General features: G+C 36.9%; 1 protein-coding gene across 26 annotated transcripts in view; it reads right to left on the bottom strand.

Moving 5' to 3' along the window:
* NRXN1 (neurexin 1) overlaps nt 1-23164 on the bottom strand; it is a 1354235-nt gene that overhangs the window by 160222 nt on the left and 1170849 nt on the right. For 15 of the 26 annotated variants that reach the window (XM_075064378.1, XM_075064379.1, XM_075064384.1 and 12 more), the window contains 2 exons: nt 7327-7416; nt 5528-5847 (listed from right to left, as the gene is read on the bottom strand). In XM_075064378.1, coding sequence (XP_074920479.1) covers nt 5528-5847; nt 7327-7416 — 410 coding nt within the window. The remainder of the gene's footprint in view (nt 1-5527; nt 5848-7326; nt 7417-23164) is intronic. The other 11 variants (XM_075064391.1, XM_075064392.1, XM_075064394.1 and 8 more) reach the window with 1 other exon arrangement.

Genomic DNA, 23164 nt, shown 5'->3' with positions numbered 1-23164 from the left:
CATATTTTGCGATTTTATTGAGGATTTTGCAATATACAATATTTTGCTTAATGCCTCAGCTGCTTGAGTTATATCATGTGATACAATCATTGGAGTAATGTTTTCATTCTCATTTATTTTTAAAGGAGGCTTCTTGCCCTCATGATTGGAAAGAAAAGATGGAAAATGTGACTGTTAAAGACTCAGAAAGCAGGAAGCAAATAAGAAAAAAACCTACAATGTGTTATTTTTTTTTTAAAAAAAGGCATGATATTTTAGGGCAATCTCATGATTTTTTAGGGTCTGACTCATGATTTTTGAAAACTCAAGAGTAGTTAGTACTGATCTTCATTAACTCAGCAGGAGTTCTGCTTCAGGATCAGGTTTTAAATCTCTTCATGCTCAGAGAGAAATGTGAAATGTAAAATTCTGGTATAACATTACTATAATTGCTGTTAGTGATTGACTTATTATACCTATCAACTACACACAAAGTCTGTGCTAAAATATTCTACTGTTGTAGTTACTGCATCTTCCCACTCATACCTGTGACCCCTTGTTTGCTTCACCCACCTGTTACATCTTTTCCTTTATACTGTAAGCTCTTTGAGGCAAGATCTATCATTTACTATGTATTTGAGCAGTACAATGGCTATGGCCTATAGATGTTGTTATAATATGGGGAGTGGGGTGAATTTTCAATGGAGAGGAATTAGGCGCCCAACTCCCAATGATTTTCAATAGGATTTGAGCATCTTACTTCCCTTTGAAAATCCAAATTTATAAATTAATATTTGAGATATCTGTCATCGTTAAAACATCCAATGCTACCACATGATATAGCCTTTAAACATGCAAAACTCCCATTTAGAGTAGACTCTGAAACAAAATGTATTTTTAAGACACTTAGACCTGATTATTCCTGGAATCATGCACATCACAACATGAAATACACATTTCATGTAAGTATTGTCTCAGTCTTGTTATAGCATATATTGCAGCAATTAGAGGTGGGCTAGAAAGTGCATGCTGTCCCAATTTGAACAGTCTACTAGAGTTATTGAATTAAAAACATTTATATAAATATTTAAAATATCCTTTTTAAAATGAATATTGTAATCTTTAATTGAATTAATATCGCTGCAAATGAAGCAAATAATCCTTAACTGACTTGATCATTTACTTCTATCAGCTCATTTTTGTCTTCAAACATGCACCAGCTTGTAATAAATAATGTAATCTTTCATTAGCAATTACTGTCTAGTTGCCTATTTTCTTAATCTAATTAATTTAATGATCAAAAGGTAACTTTCCTTCCTGTGCATTATAAAATGCTCATTTAAAAATCAAATATTTATGTTTGAATTTTTTACAGAGACAATGACTATGTTTATATAGAGAAGAGAAACAAAGCATAAGAGAGGATAATAAACAAAGGAAACAGCCATTAAAGGCATGTTTTCTGCAAGCGGTGAGATGTCTTCAGCTTTCACTGACAACAATGGGAGATGAAAGCATACAGGACCATGCCCTCCAAAGATGATATTAATAAAAAAATCATTTCCTGTATTGTTATTAACAATCTTAGATTATTGAAACAAACAAACAAAAATAAATTATAATTTATGCTTTATTATGTATAGCGACTTTTTACATTTCTCTGAGCCTTGGCAATGAGAACATTTCTGTTGTGTTTCTTGTCAGTTTTTTGTGAATTTTGCTTTCAGATTCATATGCATTGCTATTACAAATAAATAAAGTTGAAGTACATTAGGGCTGTTGATTAATCGCAGTTAACTCAAAAAAATTAATCACAATTAAAAAATTAATCGTGATTAATCACAGTTTTAATTGTACTGTTAAATAATAGAATATCAATTGAAATATATTTAATATTTTGGATTTTTTCTACGTTTTCATATATATTGTATTCTGTGTTGTAACTGAAATCAAAGTGTATATTATTTTTGCTTACAAATATTTGCACTGTAAAAATGATAAACAAAAGAAATAGTATTTTTCAATTCACCTCATAGAAGTTGTGATAAGTAAAGTGGGGGGATAGCTCCCTTTGATGGACACCCAGCCAGCCAGTTAGATGTAAAATCCCTCTTGATAGCTGTTCTTTACTTGATTTACCTGTAAAGAGGTAAAAGTCCCCCAGGTAAAGAAAAAAAAAGTGGGCACCTGACCAAAAGAGCCAATGGGAAGAGTAAAACTTTTTAAAGGAAAGGAAATTTCCCATTGTCTGTTGTTCTCTGGGCTGGAGGGTCAGGGCACCAATGCTGTGAGCAGCTAAAGACAGGTATGACCATAAATCATCAGATCATGCCTAGAGCTACTTATCTGAACTCCAAATGTGTAAGTAGATCAGAATGTTTGCTAGACGTGATCAGGTTTATTTTCTTTATTTTGGCTTGTAGGTCTCCTCTGTGCTAACGCCAGATGCTTTTGTTTGCTTGTAACCTTTAAGCTGGACTCCCAAGAAAGCTGTTTTGAGTGCTTAAATTTTGTAATTGATTCTTTTAAGATCTAGAAAAAAGCCTAAGTTCCAGATGTATTTTTTCCCTTTTCGTTTTTAATAAAATTTACCTTTTTTAAGAACAGGATTGGATTTTTAGTGTCCTGAGAGGTTTGTACATGTTGTTTGATTAGCGGATAGCCACAACTAATTTCCTTTGTTTTCTTTCTCAGCTTTTCCTGGGCAGGGGCGGGATGTGTGTGAAAGGGCTTGAGGGTATCCCACAGGAAGGAATTCCCAAGTTCTCCTTCCTGGGATCAAAGGGGTGTTCTTGCATTTGGTGGTGGCAGCATTTACCAAGCCAAGGTCAGAAAAAAACTGTAACCCTGGGAGTGTAATACAAGCCTGGAGTGGCAAGTATTAATTTTTAAAATCCTTGAGGGCCCCCACTTCTGCACTCGGAGTGACAGAGTGGGGATTCAGCCTTGACAAAAGTACTGTAGTGCAATCTCTTTGTTGTGAAAGTGCAACTTAGAAATGTAGAATTGTTTTTTGTTACATGACTACACTCAAAAACAAAACAATGTAAAACTTCAGAGCCTACAAGTCCCCTCAGTCCTACTTCTTGTTCAGCCAATTGCTAAGACAAGCAAGTTTGTTTACCTTTACAGGAAATAATGCTGCCCTCTTCTTATTTACAGTGTCACCAGAAAGTGAGAACAGGCATTTGCATGGCACTTTTGTAGCCGGGATTGCAAGGTATTTACGTGCCAGATATGCTAAAGATTCATATGCCTCTTCATGCTTCGGCCATCATTCCAGAGGACATGCTTCCATGCTGATGTAGCTCATTAAAAAAATAAGGGTTAATTAAATTTCTGATGGAACTCCTTGGTGAAGAATTGTATGTCCCCTGCTCTGTTTTACCCACATTCTGCCATATAGTTCATGTTATAGTAGTCTCAGATGATGACCCAGCCCATGTTGTTTATTTTAAGAATATTTTCACTGCAGATTTGAGAAAACTCAAAGAAGGTACCAATGTGAGATTTCCAAAGATGGTCTACAGCACTCGACCCAGGTTTAAGGATCTGAAGTGCTTTCCAAAATCTGAGAACGATGAGGGGTGGAGCTTGCTTTCAGAAGTCTTAAAAGAACAACACTCCGATGCAGAAGCTACAAAACTTGAACCACCAAAAAAGAAAATCAACCTTCTGCTGGTGGCATCTGATTCAGATAATGAAAATGAACATGTGTCGGTCCACATTGCTTTGGATTGTTATCGAGCAGAACCCGTCATTAGCATGGACGCATGTCCCTGGAATGGTGGCTGAAGACAGAAGGGACATGTGAATCTTTAGCGCATTAGGCACAAAAATATCTTGTGATGCCGGCTACAACAGTGCCATGAGAACACCTATTCTTACTTTCAGGTGACATTGTAAACAAGAAGAGGGCAGCATTATGTCCTGAAAATATAAACAAACTTGTTTGTCTGAGTGATTGGCTGAACAAGAAGTAAGACTTGCAGGCTCTAAAATTTTACCTTGTTTTATTTTTGAATGCAGGGGTTTTTGTACATAATTCTACATTTGTAAGTTCAACTTTCGTGATAAAGAGATTGCACTATGCTCCTTGTATTAGGTGAATTGATAAATACTACTTCTTTTAGTTTTTTTTAGCGTGCAAATACTTGTAATACAAAATAAATATAAAGTGAGCACTGTACACTGTACACAGCCGTAATGTATACATAAAGATACACACAGATAAGTTGCATCAAAACTTATTTTTAACCTAAATTTTGGGCCTGATTTAACAAGATAACAATACTTATTATTATCATTATTTTTACTTTTATAGTGCCATATGTCTCTAAGTGCCTTATGTGTTTGAAGAATTATTATCCCAGTTTTACAGATGAAGAAATGGAGGCGCAGAAGGTTAAGAGACTTGTCCAAGGTCACACAGTAAATGGCAGTTTAAAACAGAACACAGGCAGCTTTTCTTCAAATTCCCTACTCTAACCATTAGATCCTTCTGTTTCCTTGGTTATATAACCAACCACATAGCATTCCAAGTTCTTGTTCCCACAACAACTTGTGACTTTCCCTTACACTTTGTCCCACATTTGGACCTCAGCAGACTAAGAGTTATGGTTTAGAGGCACATTGTGAAAATCAGTTAATGATCATCTGAATCAAATGAACAGTATGACAACCTTTTGGCAATGTAAATCTTTTTTTAGGCAGTTACAAACAGATTGGGTGACCAGATGTCCTGATTTTATAGGGACAGTCACGATATTCAGGGCTTTTCCTGATATAGACGCCTACTACCCCCCACATTCTGTCCCGATTTTTTACACTTGCTATCTGGTCACCCTACAAACAGAATATGACAAATGTAAAAGTGTTTTATCAGCTAAAGAAATGTTCCATTAAATTATATTTTTCTAAAGCACGGAGTTTGAATATTGTGACACAAGGTATGTGCAAGACAGATGATTAAAGTGCTTAATGAACTCACTCCACCCCCCTTTTTTTCAGATAATCAAAATTTTCCACACAACAGAAAGAGAGCCTGCCAAAACCTGAAAGCTACTAAATGTATCACTAAATTGACAAAGTGCAAATAACCTCAGCAAACAGTAAATAACATTCTCTGACTTAGAGCTTCAGTCTTGGAGGTGCAAAGAGCTCTCAACTCTCAACAGAAGCTAATACCTGTCAAGATGCATCATGCCCTTTAAGAAAGTGTATCATACTGTTATCTTTGAAAGAAAACTCTAGAGTCTTAATGCCCTCTTTCCCATCATCTCCTACTCTCATCTTCATACTTTCTTTCATGTTGTTCCTTCAGCTTGGAACTCCCTACTATATTACAGGGACCAACTAGCCACACTATTTCATTTCAATTACCTCTTTAAAACCCACACTTCTTTGCTGAAGTCCATCAGTATTATCTACCAAAGGGAAAAGCGCTGTTTAAAAATAACAATTGTATCTCTAGAACAGATGCAATTTTGGAAAGTTCAGACACACAAAGAAAGGAAAATATTTGGAAAGTATATATAGGTTGACTAACCTGACCAATAGGTTCTTTTGTAGGGGTCTTTCCTCTTCTGACAGTGCTCGTGGCCAAAGTGGTGGTAGTTTCCATAACTGACGTGGACATCTCAGACTGCATTGCTGTGGCGGTTGACTCAGTAGTCATAGAAGAAGGCACTTCACCAACAAGTCTCACATTTCCTTCTATCACGATGTTAGCATCATTTTCAGCTGCCATATTCAGAACTTTCAAGCCATTGTAGTAAAGACCAGATAGCTGGCCTTGGAATGGATGACCCTGTTCTTTGCCTCCAATTTTTATGGTTGCTTGGCTATTGAAGATTGTAAGCTGACGCCCTGTAAAGATAATATTACATACATGCAAAAATGTTGATTGTGAACTCTATACTCTAAGAGGATGATTAACAAATTTGCATGGAGTGAATAATGAGAGCAATAAACTATAAGAGAGTAATTAGACTCATAATTCATTGCTTTTTAATGAAGTGTCCATGAAATGCATAACTATTGAGAAATATTTGTAATTTCTTAATTTATGTTTTGTTTTTTGCTAAAAGGCCAATCAAGTATATTTATAAATTTGTTTAGTGCTGCAAATAAGAATGAGATTGTCCTCTCTTTTAACTACATTTTGCCTTTTTATATGTGTGTCAAGAATGCAAAGTTTCTAATTCCTTAAAACTACTTTCCACCATCCACCAAGACTGTCAACATTTCAAGGATTTTCCACACCAATATAACACTTGCACTATAGCTTTTTACGTAACTGTGTGTGTATATATATATATATCTATTACAAAGACATGTATATATATACACACACACACACACACACACACATGGGTTCATGTGTGTGTGTGTGTGTGTGTCTGTGCAAACCTTTTTACTAAGTCAAATGAAGTCTAATTTTAATGAATATGTTCTAATGCAGTAATTCAGATATCTGTCATATGTCTATACGTAAGTGTATAAACTAATGTTTCCTTTTCACATTTGAATGTTTATTTTCCTCCAACATAAATACTGAAAAGAAATGCATGGTTCATACTGAGTATCTCAGAGACAAAGAATTCAAAAAAAGATGTCTGATTGGCTTTCAGCAAGGCTATCAATTAAAATAAAAAAAGTTTTAGATGTAAAAGCGGCTTCAGGAATGATACACATACCAATGGAGAAATCATGGCACAATTCCATTAAACAGAGAAATCCTCAGCAACAGTACCATTATTATTAAACAGAATATTTACTTTAGCAGATTGGTTTCTGCTAATATAAGCATGCACACAACTTTAAGTTCTGTTTTAATTAGTGTTTGTTCCAAAATCCCCTTAGAAGATTGTAAACGTTAAAGGGACTTCATTTTGACTGGCAATTCATAGTGCCCACTATTTAAGATACCTACAGTTTAAACAAAGATTTTTTTTTCAGGACCATAATGAACATATCATAACTACATATATTTTTAGTTAATAATTTAGATGCTGGAACATGTAATATAATCTATGAATGATTTATAATTTGTGGTTAATGTTTGCTATGAGTACCTTCATAGATTGAGTTAGTGGATTATATTTAACAGTCCCTTTAACCTTAAGTTAACAGGGTAAGATTATTAAACAGCTGATACTTCTAAAAATGTGTAGAAATTATTATACAAGGTATGCAAATATTACTCTCTACATTTACTGTTTTAAATTTGTTTTTAATTTAGTTTTACTCAAAATTTATTTTTATGTTTATTAGTGTTACAATGAAGTACTACTTGGTTATGTTCAAATTATTTTTTTATTTGAAGTTTTAATCAATGTTTTTTACCTTTGTCGAGTAGCCATTCATCAACTACTCGACCAAGTCGATATGGAATTCGCTGTCTAGCAATCGCCAGGCGCTCGTTATCATTGTTTCCTTTAAAGTTTAAAGAGACATTTCATTGGTTAAAATCTGTAAGGTCAAAGGTTAAAAGTTAATACTTAAAGCTTGAGCTATACAGTTGCCACATGATTTTTTGAAATTTAGAATTTTAAAAAGTGGTACCTAGAACATTTCATGTTTCAGACTTTTCATTCATTCATTTATTTTATTTTAGCAAACAAAATTATTCCTATGTTAATTGAAAATTAGAAATCTTCATTTGAGCTAGGTTATTAAACTTATGTTATAGACAGACCCAAAAAACAAATTTATACATCATATAATGGCTTTACAAAAAATGATCATTGACTTCAGGGTTTTGTCTTTTTTGATGTTTCTTATTAACTAGTTAAACATGTTCAGGTGAAACAGATTTATTTTTCAAAAGACATCCAACCTCTTTCTCCAGGTTAGTCATTTAAAGAAGAAGAACACAAGCCTTAACCAACATTTATGGTACACTTACATCTGCTGTATAGAAATATACCTGACAAAACTTATTTTCTGGTAAAAAAAAATACATTCTCATTCATTTGATTTAAATAAATTCCAGAAGTTCAAATATGTGATAGAGAACAAATCCATTATGTTTACATTTTAACAGAGCCCAGCGACAACATATTTTACTAAGGAACATTAAGGCTTTGACAAAAGTGACTTCAGTGGTTGTGTATAATAATCCTGTATCCAAAATGTGAGGTGTTTAAAACTTTAGCCATATTTAGCAGGAGTTCATAAGCTAAGAGCTAGCCAGAAGGAGAGACTGTGAAGTATAAACTTCTCTAACTTGCAAACCTTTCCTGTCCCCATTCTGCACAGAGAATTCCCTTTGCTTTCAGCGAGAGCTCTGCCATAGAGCTCTGCAGCAGACTATGGCCCCACATGATTAGAAATATACCAGCCTGCTACAGATAATTTGAGGATTGCCTAGAATATTTATTTATAATAATTGATTGGTATGTTTTCATTATATAAGGTATATCAGAAACATTTTATCAATTTCTATACTATTGTACAAAAAATTTCTTCAATATAAAGTGCTTTTTGTTTAGATTGGCAATACCTTTGTGCCACATGCATTGATAGAAACACATCAGTTTAAGTACCAAAGAAGTGAGCAAATCCAAAAGACTAAAAGACAGTCATTCCTAACTGGAGTCATGTTCCATACTTGTACTTATTGATTTATATGTGCAAACTTCTATTGACTTCAGCAGGAGAAGGATTAAGCCCTGTGTTTGAAATGGTAGATATAAAGCACTAATCTCAGAGGTGTGCAACACCTCGAATTGAAGCTCAGTACCTGGCAGGATCTTACTGCAATTTATCAATGAAAAATATTATCCAAATTGAAGCACCCAGTCCCTTAACCTTTACTCAGGTAAGCAATATCTATGAAATCAACAGCAACATTCATAAAGTGAAGGATTGGATTTTACTGTAGCCCTGGAAAAAAAATCAGTTTCCATTCCAACAAGTAATTTTGGTTTATTTATTCTCCTCTTCTGTAAAACAGGCTATGACTTACCATGCTCCCTGTCTGCTTTGTACAGTTTAACATGGTTATCATTCAGTGTGGCTGAATGTACAGTATCATGTTTTAGAAATTATCCCCCTTCTTTACCTTCTTTTCATTATGCCATGTAAACGTCTATACACACTCTGATATTCGAAGAAAACACATCCACATATTATTCTCCTGTGACTTCAAATACTTTTTGTACAAAACACTTCTGTTTTTTTCTTTTAAAATGTTTCCAAAGAAAGGATGCTATAGAGCAAAAGATTGCATTTTACTTTCATAACTTATCTTCATGCTGTTGCGGACATTCAAAAAGTGGAATTTCTTCCTGATTGTAACCTTTTAACATTCCAGCTCTTCATCCTGGGCCTGAAGCTGCATTCTTTGTATACCCCAAACTCCCCATGACTTCAGTGGAAGTTGGAGATGTTCAAGGAATATCTGATGAAGCCTCATGTGAGCAACATGTGGAAAAAGGCATGTGGATTAATTTCTTCTGTCTGTCTGTTTTTCTGCATCTCCATTTTTTTCATCTTTCATAGTAATGGCGTATTGATTGATGTTCTCTCATATATCTGACCTAGCTGAATTTTCTTTAATCCTTGCTTATGTTTGGCATTTTTGAATGCTGCTTACATGGTTTTCATAGATGCCTTATCAACTGATTAACTAAATCAGTGAAATTATAACCTATTTTCATGAATTTTCCCTTGCTTCCACACTTAAAACCTCCCACCATTTATACATTTAAAATATTCTACCAAATCACTTGTAATAAAGGTTAGATTGTCAAAATTGAAGGTTGTGAACACTTAAGACCAGATTCACCTCCCAATAAAGTCAAATCAAAGACTCTCATGAAGCTGGATTGGTCTTTACTCATCAAACAGTCTCATTCATTTCCATGGGACATTTTATGTGAGTAAATGTTCCCCAATGTGAGTAAAAGCCTTAATGAAGAAACATTTGGAATTTTATAATATGGGCAGACATACACTGGATATCGTTTAATGGAAGGTGGATACCAACTCATTTATTTTTAACTTGCTTTCTAAAAGCTTATTTCATTTTAAAATCTTAGCAGTATACAGTGGGTGAAACACTGTATCCTATTATCATGTTGTATGATCTGCAAATTATGCTGTAACCTATCTGCAGCAGCCATGCACTCTGGGAGCTAAACACAAATGAAAAGCAGGGTAATAACCATTTGCCTTGTAAAAGTCAAATATAAAAATGATTGTTGATTACTTTAGGTCATCTCTCAAAAGAGTAAAAGTACATAGTCAAATGTATTTTGATTTGGCCCTACTAGATTAGTTTAAGGTTTCTTAGCAGATATTACAAAACAAAGGGCTAAAGGGAAATAGTGTGGAACTTATCAAACTTCAGTTTAATGGAGAGTGCATAGGTTTAGAGCTAAAATAATTAATACATATACTGGTGACTCAAACAGTAAATTTAAAAAAAAAAGACACCATGAAATCAATCAAGACAGTTACAAATGATGAAATGAAAACAGCACAAAAACAAAATAAAAATCGGACATAAAAATAGTGATGGATACGCATCTGTTTATCAAATGTCTCTTGCTGAACAGTTAGGGTCAGAGTCTGAGCTGGGATAAATCCCCCTGAACTAAACAATGCTATACAAATGTAACCATCTGATAGGAAACATGTTACAGTCTGAAACATTGTTTTCCCCAGTTGCATTTATCTAAAAAAAGTCAGACATATTTGTTTGTAGTTTTGTTTACTGGTGTACTGAACAACATTGAATTAAATCAGCAAGTAAATTCCCAAATAAAGTTATTTGCATGCTATTATTATCTAAATAGAATTCTGGCTTTGAGTTTTTATACCTGTGAGCCTTCATAAGCATTAAGAAATGTTGAAGAAATGCTTTTCAACAGTAATTCACTGGAATAATTTATGTGCATAAACTTTAATTTTAGATAGGTCTTTGAATATCTAGCATAAAATGTCTTGCTGATACAGGTGAGACTTCTCTGATAAAAATAGGGGAGAAAAATGACCTCTCAAAGTATGCACTGTGACATTGTCCAGTCTGATTGAATTCTAGATGGCTTAATTCTTCTACCAAATACACAATATTTTGTCACACTGTAGTGTATTAATTCTGTATGAACAGGTAGACTTCAAGGGAATAACAGTAATTTCAAAGAATCAAGGTAAGCAGAGAGGAGCAACAAAGGTCAAAACTTTCCATCATATCTAAATCTTGTGGTGAGATTGAGAAGAAGGAATCCAAAAAATTTTAATCATGCCTTTGCATCTACAGGTCAGTGGGGACAGGCTGACTATGTGAACTTCACTAATGTGTATTTTATCTCCTTCCGATTTATTATATTTTCAGTGCTGAAGTGTAATTCTATTTTGTTCTCTGAAATAAAGGTGTCAGTTATTGATGCAAAATAGCAGCATCCTTGAAAGAGAATAAGTAAGAAGGCTGAAAATTGAGAGTCTGTGAAGAACAACTTAAAGGGTAGAGAAAATTTTGTTTCTTTGTAAAAGCCCGTTACTTGTCAGACAAATTCACCCTATTAATTACAGTGAACTACAAGGCAAATAAATAAAATGGGATTATAAAGAGAAATATGAACCCTATCACTGTTTTTTGGAAACACGAAATCCTTGACTTGCTCGCTAAGTGCCTGGGTCTTGTGGCAAAGCTCATCTGACACCAGTGGGATGACTAGGAGAATAAGGGCTGAGACTGATATTGTCTGTTCAGCTAACACAAAAGGGAAAATCTGTCAGAAAAAAGCTGAGGGGCATGACAAAGGGGTAATGGTGGATCCATGGCAGTCTCCTGAAAAAGTCTCTCAGCCCCCAGTGTATAAGATGCTCAATACAGTTACGGGGCTAGCCTATGGGACAGGGGCCATGCTCTAGTGATGGCCACTGATAGCTTGTGCTAAAGTTATCCTGATTATTAAAATATGGGTTAGATTTTCAAAGGTGTTTAAATCCAGCTACTAATTTAGCCATCATGGCTACAATCAACTGAGGATGCAAAGAATAAATTTTAAACCTCTAGCTATCTGATCTGTAATAAAATTCACATTCACAATTCATTGTGCATCTATAATTTGACACCCACAAACAAAAGAAGGTGTGATATTGCAAGCACTATCAATTGCAGGCACAAGTGTCTAACTATGTGGTATGAACCTAAAATTGTAACACTGGCAGTCACATTAACTCACATGGTAACACTGCACTTACATGTGACTCTGCCGACAACAAAGCAGGTGCAATATTACAAGATTTGAAAAAAAAACATATATTTATGCATTCAATGCTATTATAACAATGGAAATTGGGTGCTTGCTGTAAGGTATATTCAGAACACAGTGCATTGCAAGCAGCCGCCAGCTCATGGAAATTCAGTAAAGGCTTACTAGGATTCAGATGAAAATTTAATTATCTTTTTTGAGCCTAATTTAGTGAAGTCAATGAGTCTGACCTAGTGAGCAAAGTTACTCATCTGTGTAAATGTTTGCAGGATTGGGTCCTTTAGCACGGGACATGCTTTAGTTATTCCACACACCGGCTTCTTCCAATGCAATTGCATGATTGCACACAACATTCGGGGGGATCTAATTAATATTCTCAGCTAGCCCCATAGCTTCCTAAAGTTAATGTGGTCTCTTCCTGAAACTGTCAGGTCCCTGTCTGCCCTCAGGCACTGAAAGCTATGTATCCAAGAGATAAGTTTCCTTTTTCTCCAAGGCTTAAGGGAAAGCAGATGCACATCTCTAGGATATAATGTTTCTTCCTGTCGGCCATCTTGAACTGACCTGTCAATCAGCCAGCAGAGACAATTCAAGGAACAAGCAGCTCTAAAGTTAGTTAAAGCAAGTGCAGCAAATAAATAAAGTCCAAATTCTAAAATGCTTGCTCACCTAGAATAGTATCTTTCTCCTCAAGTAGCCCCATTGAAGCTAATGGAACCACTCATCTATTCAGTATGAGTAAAAATGTCAGAATCTGGCCCTAAGTAAATAGATGGAATAAAATAAAACACCAGCAGGTGGCTATAGATGGGGCCTAAACAGACACATAAAATACATTTTAAAAAAACTACATATCAGATGGACCAGTCTTCACTCTGAATTCATTAGCATGAGCTCTCAAACTCCATGATCATGCTATACAGCCCTGTTCAATGGAACAATTTAATAAAGAGAGCCACATGTATTGATGCTGAATAGCCAGATAGGATGCACTATAGACACTACAATGTCTATCAGATATTTCAAATTAAAAACACACCTAGAAAATAAGATATTGAAGGATGTTTCCCCTCCATTTACTTATTTAGTGCCATAATTCCCTATGATTTGTGAAAACATATGAATGTATCACCAGCACTAACCTCTGACTAGTGCTTTAGTTGTGTGTTCCAGGCAAGGGGAGTGCTCAGAATTTGCTCTTTTTGGTGCTTTACCCTCAAGAATATATCATTTTAATAAAGAGGCTGTCTAAATCCTTTCCAATTATCCAAATGCCTTCCTTCCCTGAGACATTTAGGAAGCAATTCAGGTAAAACAGAATTCTGTGCCCAAAGATTCATGATATTGCAAAACCAAAACCTTATCAATTAGGATTTTGCAAAACTAAAAGCAGTACCACCCTTGATTTTACCAATTTCCTATCAGAGTATTCTGACCTGTCAATCAGCCAGCAGAGACAATTCAAGGGACAAGCAGGACATAGAAATCCTACCAGATTTCTATGGTGCTTTTCACCCTAAAGCATCCCCAAATGCTTGATAAAGAACAATAGATACCTAAACAGAAATTACTTCACCCACCATAGTGAAATACAGCCACCTCTGGGGTGGAATACAATGGCTTTTTGGCCGCATAAAAAACTACTACACAACACTACTCAGCAGAAAGCAAAGAATCAGATTGGGCTGAAAATGTGCCCAGTTATTTGACATACTGAAACAATGAGATATGTCACTTGGTTGCAATTCAATATCACCACCACTGACCCTACAAATAGTACTTTAACTTCTTATGTTCACCTACAGGCTCTTTGCTTCATGCTTGCATATGAAGTGGGCCCTCATCTTAGACCATATTTTTAAACATTTCAAATGTCATCACTGCAAACTCTTATTAACCTTTTGGTACATTGCTATGAGGTGTGGCAGCCTCTTTGGCTCAAACCAGCCACCTTCTGGTGTGTGTTTTGATTTTGATATTTTTCCACTGGATTAATTAGTGATTAAAGTAACAGTGTGCTCTTCCTGAGTCATGTTTCATCAATTATGTGATATCTTCCTTTGTTTGTTTAGAGCTCAAACCTTAGTTTTCAGAGGTTGGTGTATTATATCAAAAGCAAGCGAGAGATGATGAAAAGCAACAATGAGATAAGAAAACATAGGGCCTAGTCTGATAAATTAAAGGTCAGATTATGTTATCAAGCTTTCTAAAAAGATCCTTTGTACTGACTGTGCAGCATTTAAGAAGCTAATGTTGTATGGCTGGTGCTAAAATAAGCAGCAAAATCGATAGGAATCATTAAGGAGCAAGATTAAAGTATAAAAAATGAATTGTTAGAAGTACAGTACCATGTCCCACATCATCCTCTGAGTGACATTTTGCAGTTCTCTAAGGTATTAGGACTCTGGACTGTTTCTAAATCATAATGTCACACCACAGAAGGTTGCCTTTCCTATAGGATTTTATCCATAACTCAGCTACAGACTGTTTCTTATTCAAAGTTTTTCAATAGCTGAAAAGCAAAGAATAACATCATCCTTGTCTTCAAAGGCTATTTCAAACCTATTGTCCTTAAAATTAGCTAGGATTGAGATAGTAACCACCAAACATGATAATGGAATGTCACCCGGGTAGCAATCTCATTTCACATTGGCAGAGAGCTGTTATACAGAATGTCACTTGACAGAAATAATACTCACATTATATAACTTAACAATAGCAAATGAGAAACATTGTGTTCAACTCTTATTTTATGTTCCTATCAATCAGCGTCCCCACGATTATCTCGTATTCAAGTAGAAGTCATCAGTAAGTAAGAAAGATCTTATTAACGGCACACAAGTTTCCTAATTAAGTTTAACTGTATTACAAGTGCTAAGGACAGAATATGACACAATTGTTAGAAGGTTATTGCTCGTACTGTCAAACTGTATTATGATCAATGAAAAAAATATTAAAAGTTACGTACATGTATATATATATATACACACACATATACATGTATGCAACTTTTAATATTTTTTTCACTGATCATAATACAATTTAACAATACAAGCAACAACCCTCTAATAATTGTGTCATATTCTGTCCTTAGCACTTGTAATACAGTTATACTTAATTAGGAGACTTGTGTGTGTATCCACGATGGGGAGGCAAGGAAGACAGCAACATCCAAGTATCACCAAAGGATAAGACAGGTCCTGAAGAGCCAGCTCAGTGGGAAGAACAAGATCCATGCCATCAACAGATACGCCCTGCCGGTCATCAGATACCCTGCCGGTATAGTGAGCTGGCCAAAGGAGGACATGGGAGGCTGCCGATGTGAAGACCCGGAAAGCTTCCATCACAATTGCGCGGAGGTTCCACCCAATCCAGTGCACCAGAGCTTTACCAGTCCCGAAAGAAGGCGGGCGGGCATTGGTAGCGTAAAGCCACTGTTCCTGGACGAAACCCGAACAGTCAAGGAGTACATCAGTAAGATGGCCCAAAGATGGAGCTGCTGAGAGAAATGCCTGATAGGCAGCAGAGACAATGGGAGGAGACCAAGTCAGAAACCAGTCTATGGCAAGACAAGACCTTGATGGATGTACCATCGACAGATGCTGAGGTGGTCGACATTGAGGACAATCTACAGTGGCTAGAAAGGGCTGGACTAAAGCACGCACTGAAGGCACTATCATAGCAGCTAAGGACAGGCACTACTGAAGCACCAAGATCCATTGAACGCAGGGTCTATCCGACACACTAGAGAGGACCCAGGTGCAGGACTGTTGCAGGAGAGGCCATCAGACCAGTACATCCAACACATAGTGGCAGGAATGTAGATGCAGCAGGAACAGCAATACACTGAACGGCACAACCAAGTGGCTGGCATTGTGTACAGGAACAACTGTCACAGTGTAGGGCTAGAACTCCGCAAGACTCAGAATGGGAGATTCCCAGAAGATTGTTGTGGAGAAGGCAGGCGCTTAAGTTCTAGTGGACTGTCAAGATCCAGACGCGACAGGGCCAAGTATCCTGGCCAAATCCGAGCAAATCGGGTAACAGAAAATGACCAGAAGCAGCGGTGGGTGATAAGATTAGCTAGTGCAAGTGACAGACAAACATCAGGCAAGAAGGAATATGAGAAGCCTGGAGAAGTACCAGGGTCCTGAAAGAGAGGACTAGGTAGAAGGATGGGAAAGTGAAGGCCAAATGCGTCCCAGTGGTTGTAGGAGCAAACTGGGGCTGTGACTCGCTAAGCTGTGTGAGTGGTCACAACAGATGCCCCAGAAATCATCAGAGCTTCTCTGTCCAGAAGAATGCAGTGACTAGAAACAGCTAAGATACTGCGGCAGAACTTCAAACTCCCAGGCCTCTGGTAGCAGGACCCAAGGTTGGGAAGCACCATACTCACCCATAGGTGTGAGAGGGAAATTTATTATTTTATATATATATACACACACACACACACACATACATTATTTCTGGATCATAACATAAAATAATTTCAAATGGAAAAATTAATCCCTAATGGCAAACATTCTGCTCTCAGGTTGCACAGTTTGTAAGTGAGAACAGAATTTGGCCCTTAGTTGTATTAAATAAAGCTACTACAGTTGAACTGGTCTAGTAAACTATGTTTGGAAGCAACACAGGGTTCTGTGAACATTAGTGCAGACACATAAGGCATACGGTAATTTCCCTATCATTACATGATTAGTGACATAAAAATCAAAAGAAATCCAAAATAATCAACCCTAGCTAACAGGGAATGGGATAAAGTGGATGCAATTGGGAAAATGATAAATGTCAATTCTATTTTCTTTCAAGATGCATGTTAATGGTAGTGAGTTAGACACCATTATTCCCCAATGCACTGGACCATACAGGTGCTTTGTCACAATCACTACATCTGTCCTAAACTGTGTCAGCTCATTCTCCAAGAGTTATGCATGATTACACACAAGCCAACTGAAACAACAAAAGAGAGATCATTACTTGGACAAGTCCTTGCAAAGTAAAAAGCCAAAGGCACCCATAATGATAGAAAATGGCATTTAGAAGATAAAAATCTGTTCCATGTCAGCAGCACAGCAAAAGAACTAGCCTTTGGCCAAAGCAAGCTTTAGACTTTCAGCTATGTCTAACAGTGGCATTTCAATTTGTATATTTATGCCTTCCAGATATTTTAGTATAAAAGAATAATCTGTTTCAAATGGAAAGGTTTAAACTTGTACACACTCTTTTTTAATGCTTTTGGCAAGGTATAGCAACAGAAACTGTAAATAATAGAAACAGATGCTCAGTAAGCTAAAACCAGAGGAGTGCTTTAGTACTGAAGTACTATAATGAGCAGTCCACCATGCAATGGCATAATGGCTATGGGTTGACTCCCAGTATTGATTTACTTTTATCTGCAACCAGTGAAATAATGCTGGTTTCCTACCAAAAAAAAAAAAAATGCCAGTAACATTTTCCATATCAGCTCATGTGTGGTGTCTACAGTTCTGATATATTTTATGAAGTGTGATTAATTTTTTTCATCTGTGAGAAGGCATTTGCAACTAAGGAAATATTTATCAGTCTGATTAAAGATATACATTTAGGCCTCAACTCTGCAAGCTGCTCCACGCAGATGAACCCCTTCACAGCCTTCAAGAAGCCTTATTGTCAGGGAGGGATCTGTCCACAAAGAGCAGCTGGTGGACGAGGGCTTTTGGGCTAAATTCTGTCCTGAATTATACCCTGTGTATAGTAATTTGGTTCTCATTTACTTGTAAGCCTTACTGTGAGTGAATGCATCCCCGTATTCAGACCCTGCACACTATTGTATTGTACAAAATATGCCTCGTGAGGTATCATTTGAAAACTAACAACTCACTGATCAGTAATATCATGATGAAATGTATGTAGCAACATGATATGTAAAGTTATTAGTATATTAGTATAACTTTACATATAATGTAAAGTATAAGTAATGTTTGGTATAAAGTTTCAGTAATGTAAGTAACTAATGTCATAGAATCACAGAATGATAGATTATTAGGGTTTGTAGAAGCTGAAATTATAACTGAAATGTGGTTACTGGAGAGGTCTGGGGAGTGGGCAAACCTGTTTCCTGAAGACAAAGGACAAGACATTCTCACAGTGGGAATGAACTTTATCTCAGGATAAACCTCAGGAAAATGAATTTCAAAGGAGGACTGGCCTATAAAGCGAGGGGCAAAAACACCCCAAAGTCTCTCTCGCTCTCTCTCTTTTACTAAGAAGGCAAAGGAAATAGCCATTTAACTTTGGGAGAGATCTTGACTTGAAATTTGGTCAGCCCTGTTGCTGGGAGCATGTGGTGAAGATTTGATCTTGAATCAAGTCTAGTTTGTTAAGTTGTAGCACTGAAAAGCATGTTATCTTTAGTGACATTTCTGACTTTAATGCCTTCTATTTGTACTCACGTAAAATATCTCTCTTTGTAGTTAAATAAACTTGCTTTATTCTTTGATCAAACTCATCCAGTGTTGTGATTAAACCGGGCAGTGTGATAACTCCATTTAAAGAAGCAAATGGTTGGCTATTGTTCCCTTACAGGGGCAATGGACTTAAAATGGACCTGAACTATCCTGGAGGGACTGGACCATGCAGCATACATATTTTGGAGGAAAATTTCAAACTGGGAGTGTGTTGGGGTCACCCTGCAAGTAGAAATCAAGTTTGCTGGAAGCCAGAGTGTGGCTGGTGTTTGCTGAAAGGCTGCTAGGGTCAGAACTGTTAGACCACGGTTGTGGCTGGGCACAGACACTCAGGGTATGATCCGCATGCTGTCAGACTGTTTGTGAGCAACCCAGGTGGGAGCTACCACAGCAAAGTGGTGTTAGGCACTGGTTCCTTAGGTAGGTGTTAGGCATCTTACATAGGTGTTCAGCACTGGCTCCTTCAATAGGAATATACCTAGACATACTCTGCAAAGCTTGTTTGAAATTCCTCACCTCACTGTAATTTTTCCCAGACAAGATTTTGGTTTGAAAATGTTTATGCTTCATTTCAGACTTTTTTTTAGGGGGGGGAGGGGGAGGAGAGAAGGGGCAGGGAGCAAGGGGAAGTTAGAAACGGCCTCAGAAGCTTGGGAATTAGAGAGCATGGACATTTTATTTTGACTTGAGATTTGTATTAAAAACAACATTGGAAGCTATCACAGTGAAATGGCCTGAATTTCCATGTTAAAACTTCTTCTCCTGTAATTATGCTTGGAAGGATGACATTTTTATCAGTAAATGTTAGTAATAGTTAATTTCACCGTACACACATAAACCGATGAAAAAATATTCCCATCAATAATAATCAAAATTTACAGATTGGCTAACTAAGAAAAATGGTGCTTGAGAACTTATTAGAGTTTGATTTAAATATATTTACTTTTGTGTATTTTGTGTTTTAATGGTTAGAAGTATTTAACTTTTTTGAATCTCAACATCTACTGCCATTAAATAATTATTGTCTGACCTTCAAATAATATTCTGTAACTGTGAAAATTTAAATAGCTAAAAATAGAAAAAAAGCTTAAAAATAAACATCATTATCCATCAAAATTTTATATACAAATTGACAGGCCTCTGTGGAGAAAGAAGTGGTTCAGGATTATTTAGAAAAATTGGATGAGCACAAGTCCATGGGGTCGAGGATGCTAAAGGAGTTGGTGGATGTGATTGCAGAGTCATTGGCCATTATCTTTGAAAACTCATGGTGACTGGGGGAGGTCCTGGATGACTGGGAAAAGTCTAATGTAGTGCCCATCTTTAAAAAAGGGAAAGAGGAGGATCCGGGGAATTAAGGGCAGTCGGCCTCACTTCGTTCCTGGAAAATATGGAGCAGGATCCTCCAAGGAATCACATCTGAAAGCACTTGCGGAGAGAAAGTGAATTCAGAACAAGTCGCTTGGATACACCGAAGCAAGTCATGCCTGACTAACCTAATGGCCTTCTATGACAAGACTAACTGGCTCTTTGTGAGGGAAAGGAGATAAGATTGTGCTTTATTACTTGACTTTACCAAAGCTTTTGAATATGTCTCCCACAGTATTCTTGCGGCAAGTTTAAAAGAAGATTGTGCTGTGATGGACTATTAAAGTGGATAGCAGCTGACTAAATTTCCGGCTCAACGAGTAGTATACATGGCACTCCGATGTCTAGTTGCGGCAGAACAAAAAAAATCCGTATCATGCAATTTGCCCAGGTGGTTCGGTCCTGGGGCTCAGTTTTGTTCCAATATCTTAATAATGATCGGAGGATGCGTGGACTGCCCCCTCGCAAGTTTGCAGATGACACTAAACTTGGCCAGGAGGGTAGATACGCTGCAGGGTAGAGATAGGATACAGAGGGGACCTAGAAATAATTACAAGGATTGGACAAAAGAAATCTTGATAAGTCTTCAACAAGGACAGTCAGAGTCCTTGTAGGATGTTAGAACTCCATGCACTGCTACTTTTATGGGATTAATGGTAAGGCAGCAGTTCTGCAGAAACAGGACCTAGGGGTTCAGTCGATCCAAGCAGCTGTATGAGTCAAAAATTGTGCCTTGTTCCAAGAAGGCTAATGGATTTTGGGCTGTATAAGTGGCTAGTGCCCAGCAGATCGCAGGGACGTGATTCATTCCCCTCTTTTGCCATTGGTGAGACCTATCTGGAGGACTGTGTTCAGTTTTGGGCCACACTACAAGAAGGATGTTGAAAAATTGGAAAGAGTCCAGCAGAGGGCAACAAATAATTGAGTTAGGGCTGGAACATATGACTCCAATGTGAGCAGAGGCCGAGGGAACTGGGATTGTTTAGCCTGCAGAAGAAAAGAATGAGGGGGGATTTGACAGCAGCCTTCAACTATCTGAAGGGGGGCTCCAAAGAGAATGGCTCTAGACTGTTCTCAGTGATACCAGATGACAGAACAAGGAGTAATGGTCTCAAGTTGCAGTGGGGGAGGTTTAGATTGGATATTAGGAAAAACCTTTTCACTAAGAGTGTGGTAAAGCACTGGAATGGGTTACCTAGGGAGGTAGTGGAATCTCCTTCCTTAGAGGTTTTTAATGTCAGGCTTGACAAAGCCCTGGCTGGGATGATTTAGCTGGGGATTTGCCCTGCTTAGAGCATGAGGTTGAACTAGATGACCTCCTGAGGTCCCTTCTATCGCTGATATTCTATGAACAAGAGTGGAACAAGGAACCCACTTAAATAGAAATTTAGGCCCTGATTCACACAGCACTTAAACATGTATTTAACATTAAGCCTGTGAATAGTCCTTTTGCTGAATCAGAGCCTAAACAAATCTTCTCCAGGCTGCTGATCCCTCCTCTGGTGGTTCCAGAGGGCAGTAGGAGTAAGATAGTCCTGGACTATTTGGGAGCCAGAGGCAAAGGCAGAAGGGCTCAAAGTGAGGTCTTATATGCAGAAGGCCCTGACCCCCAGCAGATGATACAAGGTCCACAGGTTCTTATTACTGAACCTCTTGCCCCAAATCCTTTCCCTTGGGAGAGGCTACTCTGTATTAAAACAAGTAAAGCTAAATTGCAAAGGTAAGTAACCTAAAGTTAGGCACATAAATATATGCAGGCACTTAAATCAGTGGCTTGATTTTCAGAGTGAATCTGTGATGAATAATTGAAGTAGAAAGCAGTCAGTATTGAACCATTTAAGTCCCTGTGAATCTGCAAGGAAATATTTAAGCAGTAGGCAATCACCTTTTAATTTTTCCCTTTCTTTTACAAAATCCATTTCCAAGTGCATGCATTTAAAAAAAAGGTGGACTCTGCTCCTCCCTTAAAATACTTGCAAAAGTTAAATAGGAAAATGAATAATCTGTGAAAGAAAATGGCTCTGCTGATACAATTTACAAATCCACTCTCTCTCAGGAAACTACTTGACCTTTTTAACAATAGATTGAAACACAGTATGTTAAAGAAATTAGGATGGTAAGGATATTACCATCTTCCCTGCTTTATAAATTCAAGTATCTTTATTAACACAAAGCACTAATGCATGATTAAAATATGGTACAGTACGCTATTTAAGTATTAGGTATTTTTATTTTTAAAGGCTTGGTGCTAACTATGATAAAATATTAAATAAACATATAGCTCCAACCAGACAGTATATTAACAGATAAAAATGTTAATATACTAACATTATATTAATGACTTTCTTGGTTTCACAAATGTATATAGAACTCACAGGAAAGACCATATCCTATCATCGATCCACACTCATAACTTCAAGTGAATTTATTGGCTTGAAATCAATAACTAGCTGGCACAGTTTCAATGTGGTAAACTGTGAGTTATACTGATTATTCTCATGGTTATTAATGCATACACATAGATGCTGCTATTCCCTTATACAAAACTGAACATTTACACTCAGGATTTTATCTAGAACTTAGAACCCAGTGTTCATGGCTAAGACTGAAATATACCCACTTAAGATTTAGAAGATCATTAAAGGTAGGTTGCTACTATCAATAAAACAAAATATTAAATACCCATTTTTGATAAAATCAGAAGGCCGCTCCATTTTGATTTGTGTACAGAAAATTCATGGTCATTCAGCCTATGGAGTGATAGCAAGTAACAAAGGTAGAGGGACAGAGGAATTCTCTTTGGCTGAGTCCTTTTGAGGTGGTGCTTATTCCTCTCAACAAGACTTTGACTTAAACCTGCAGATGAGAATTTAACTATTGCACTGCTTATTTTAGAAGAAACATCCACCTACTTTGGGATTATGAATGTGACTGGGTAATATTTCTGGTGGGGGATGGGGGGCACAAATTGCACCTACATACTTTCTTTACAAATTTGGCTTCTGCACCCACACCTTGTCATTTCCTGATTTTGAGTAATTAGCAGTGCATTCTTAACATTCTCTTAGAGACAGACAACTTCAGTGGGAATTTGCATGAGACAATTGGCAAGACTGTGGCCTGGTCTACACTACGCGTTTA

The sequence above is a fragment of the Chelonoidis abingdonii genome, chromosome 3 (genome assembly GCF_003597395.2).
Source record: "Chelonoidis abingdonii isolate Lonesome George chromosome 3, CheloAbing_2.0, whole genome shotgun sequence".
NCBI classification, from domain to species: domain Eukaryota; kingdom Metazoa; phylum Chordata; order Testudines; family Testudinidae; genus Chelonoidis; species Chelonoidis abingdonii.
Note: the sequence above shows the minus strand (reverse complement) of the source record. Positions and strands in the feature narration are given on the sequence as shown.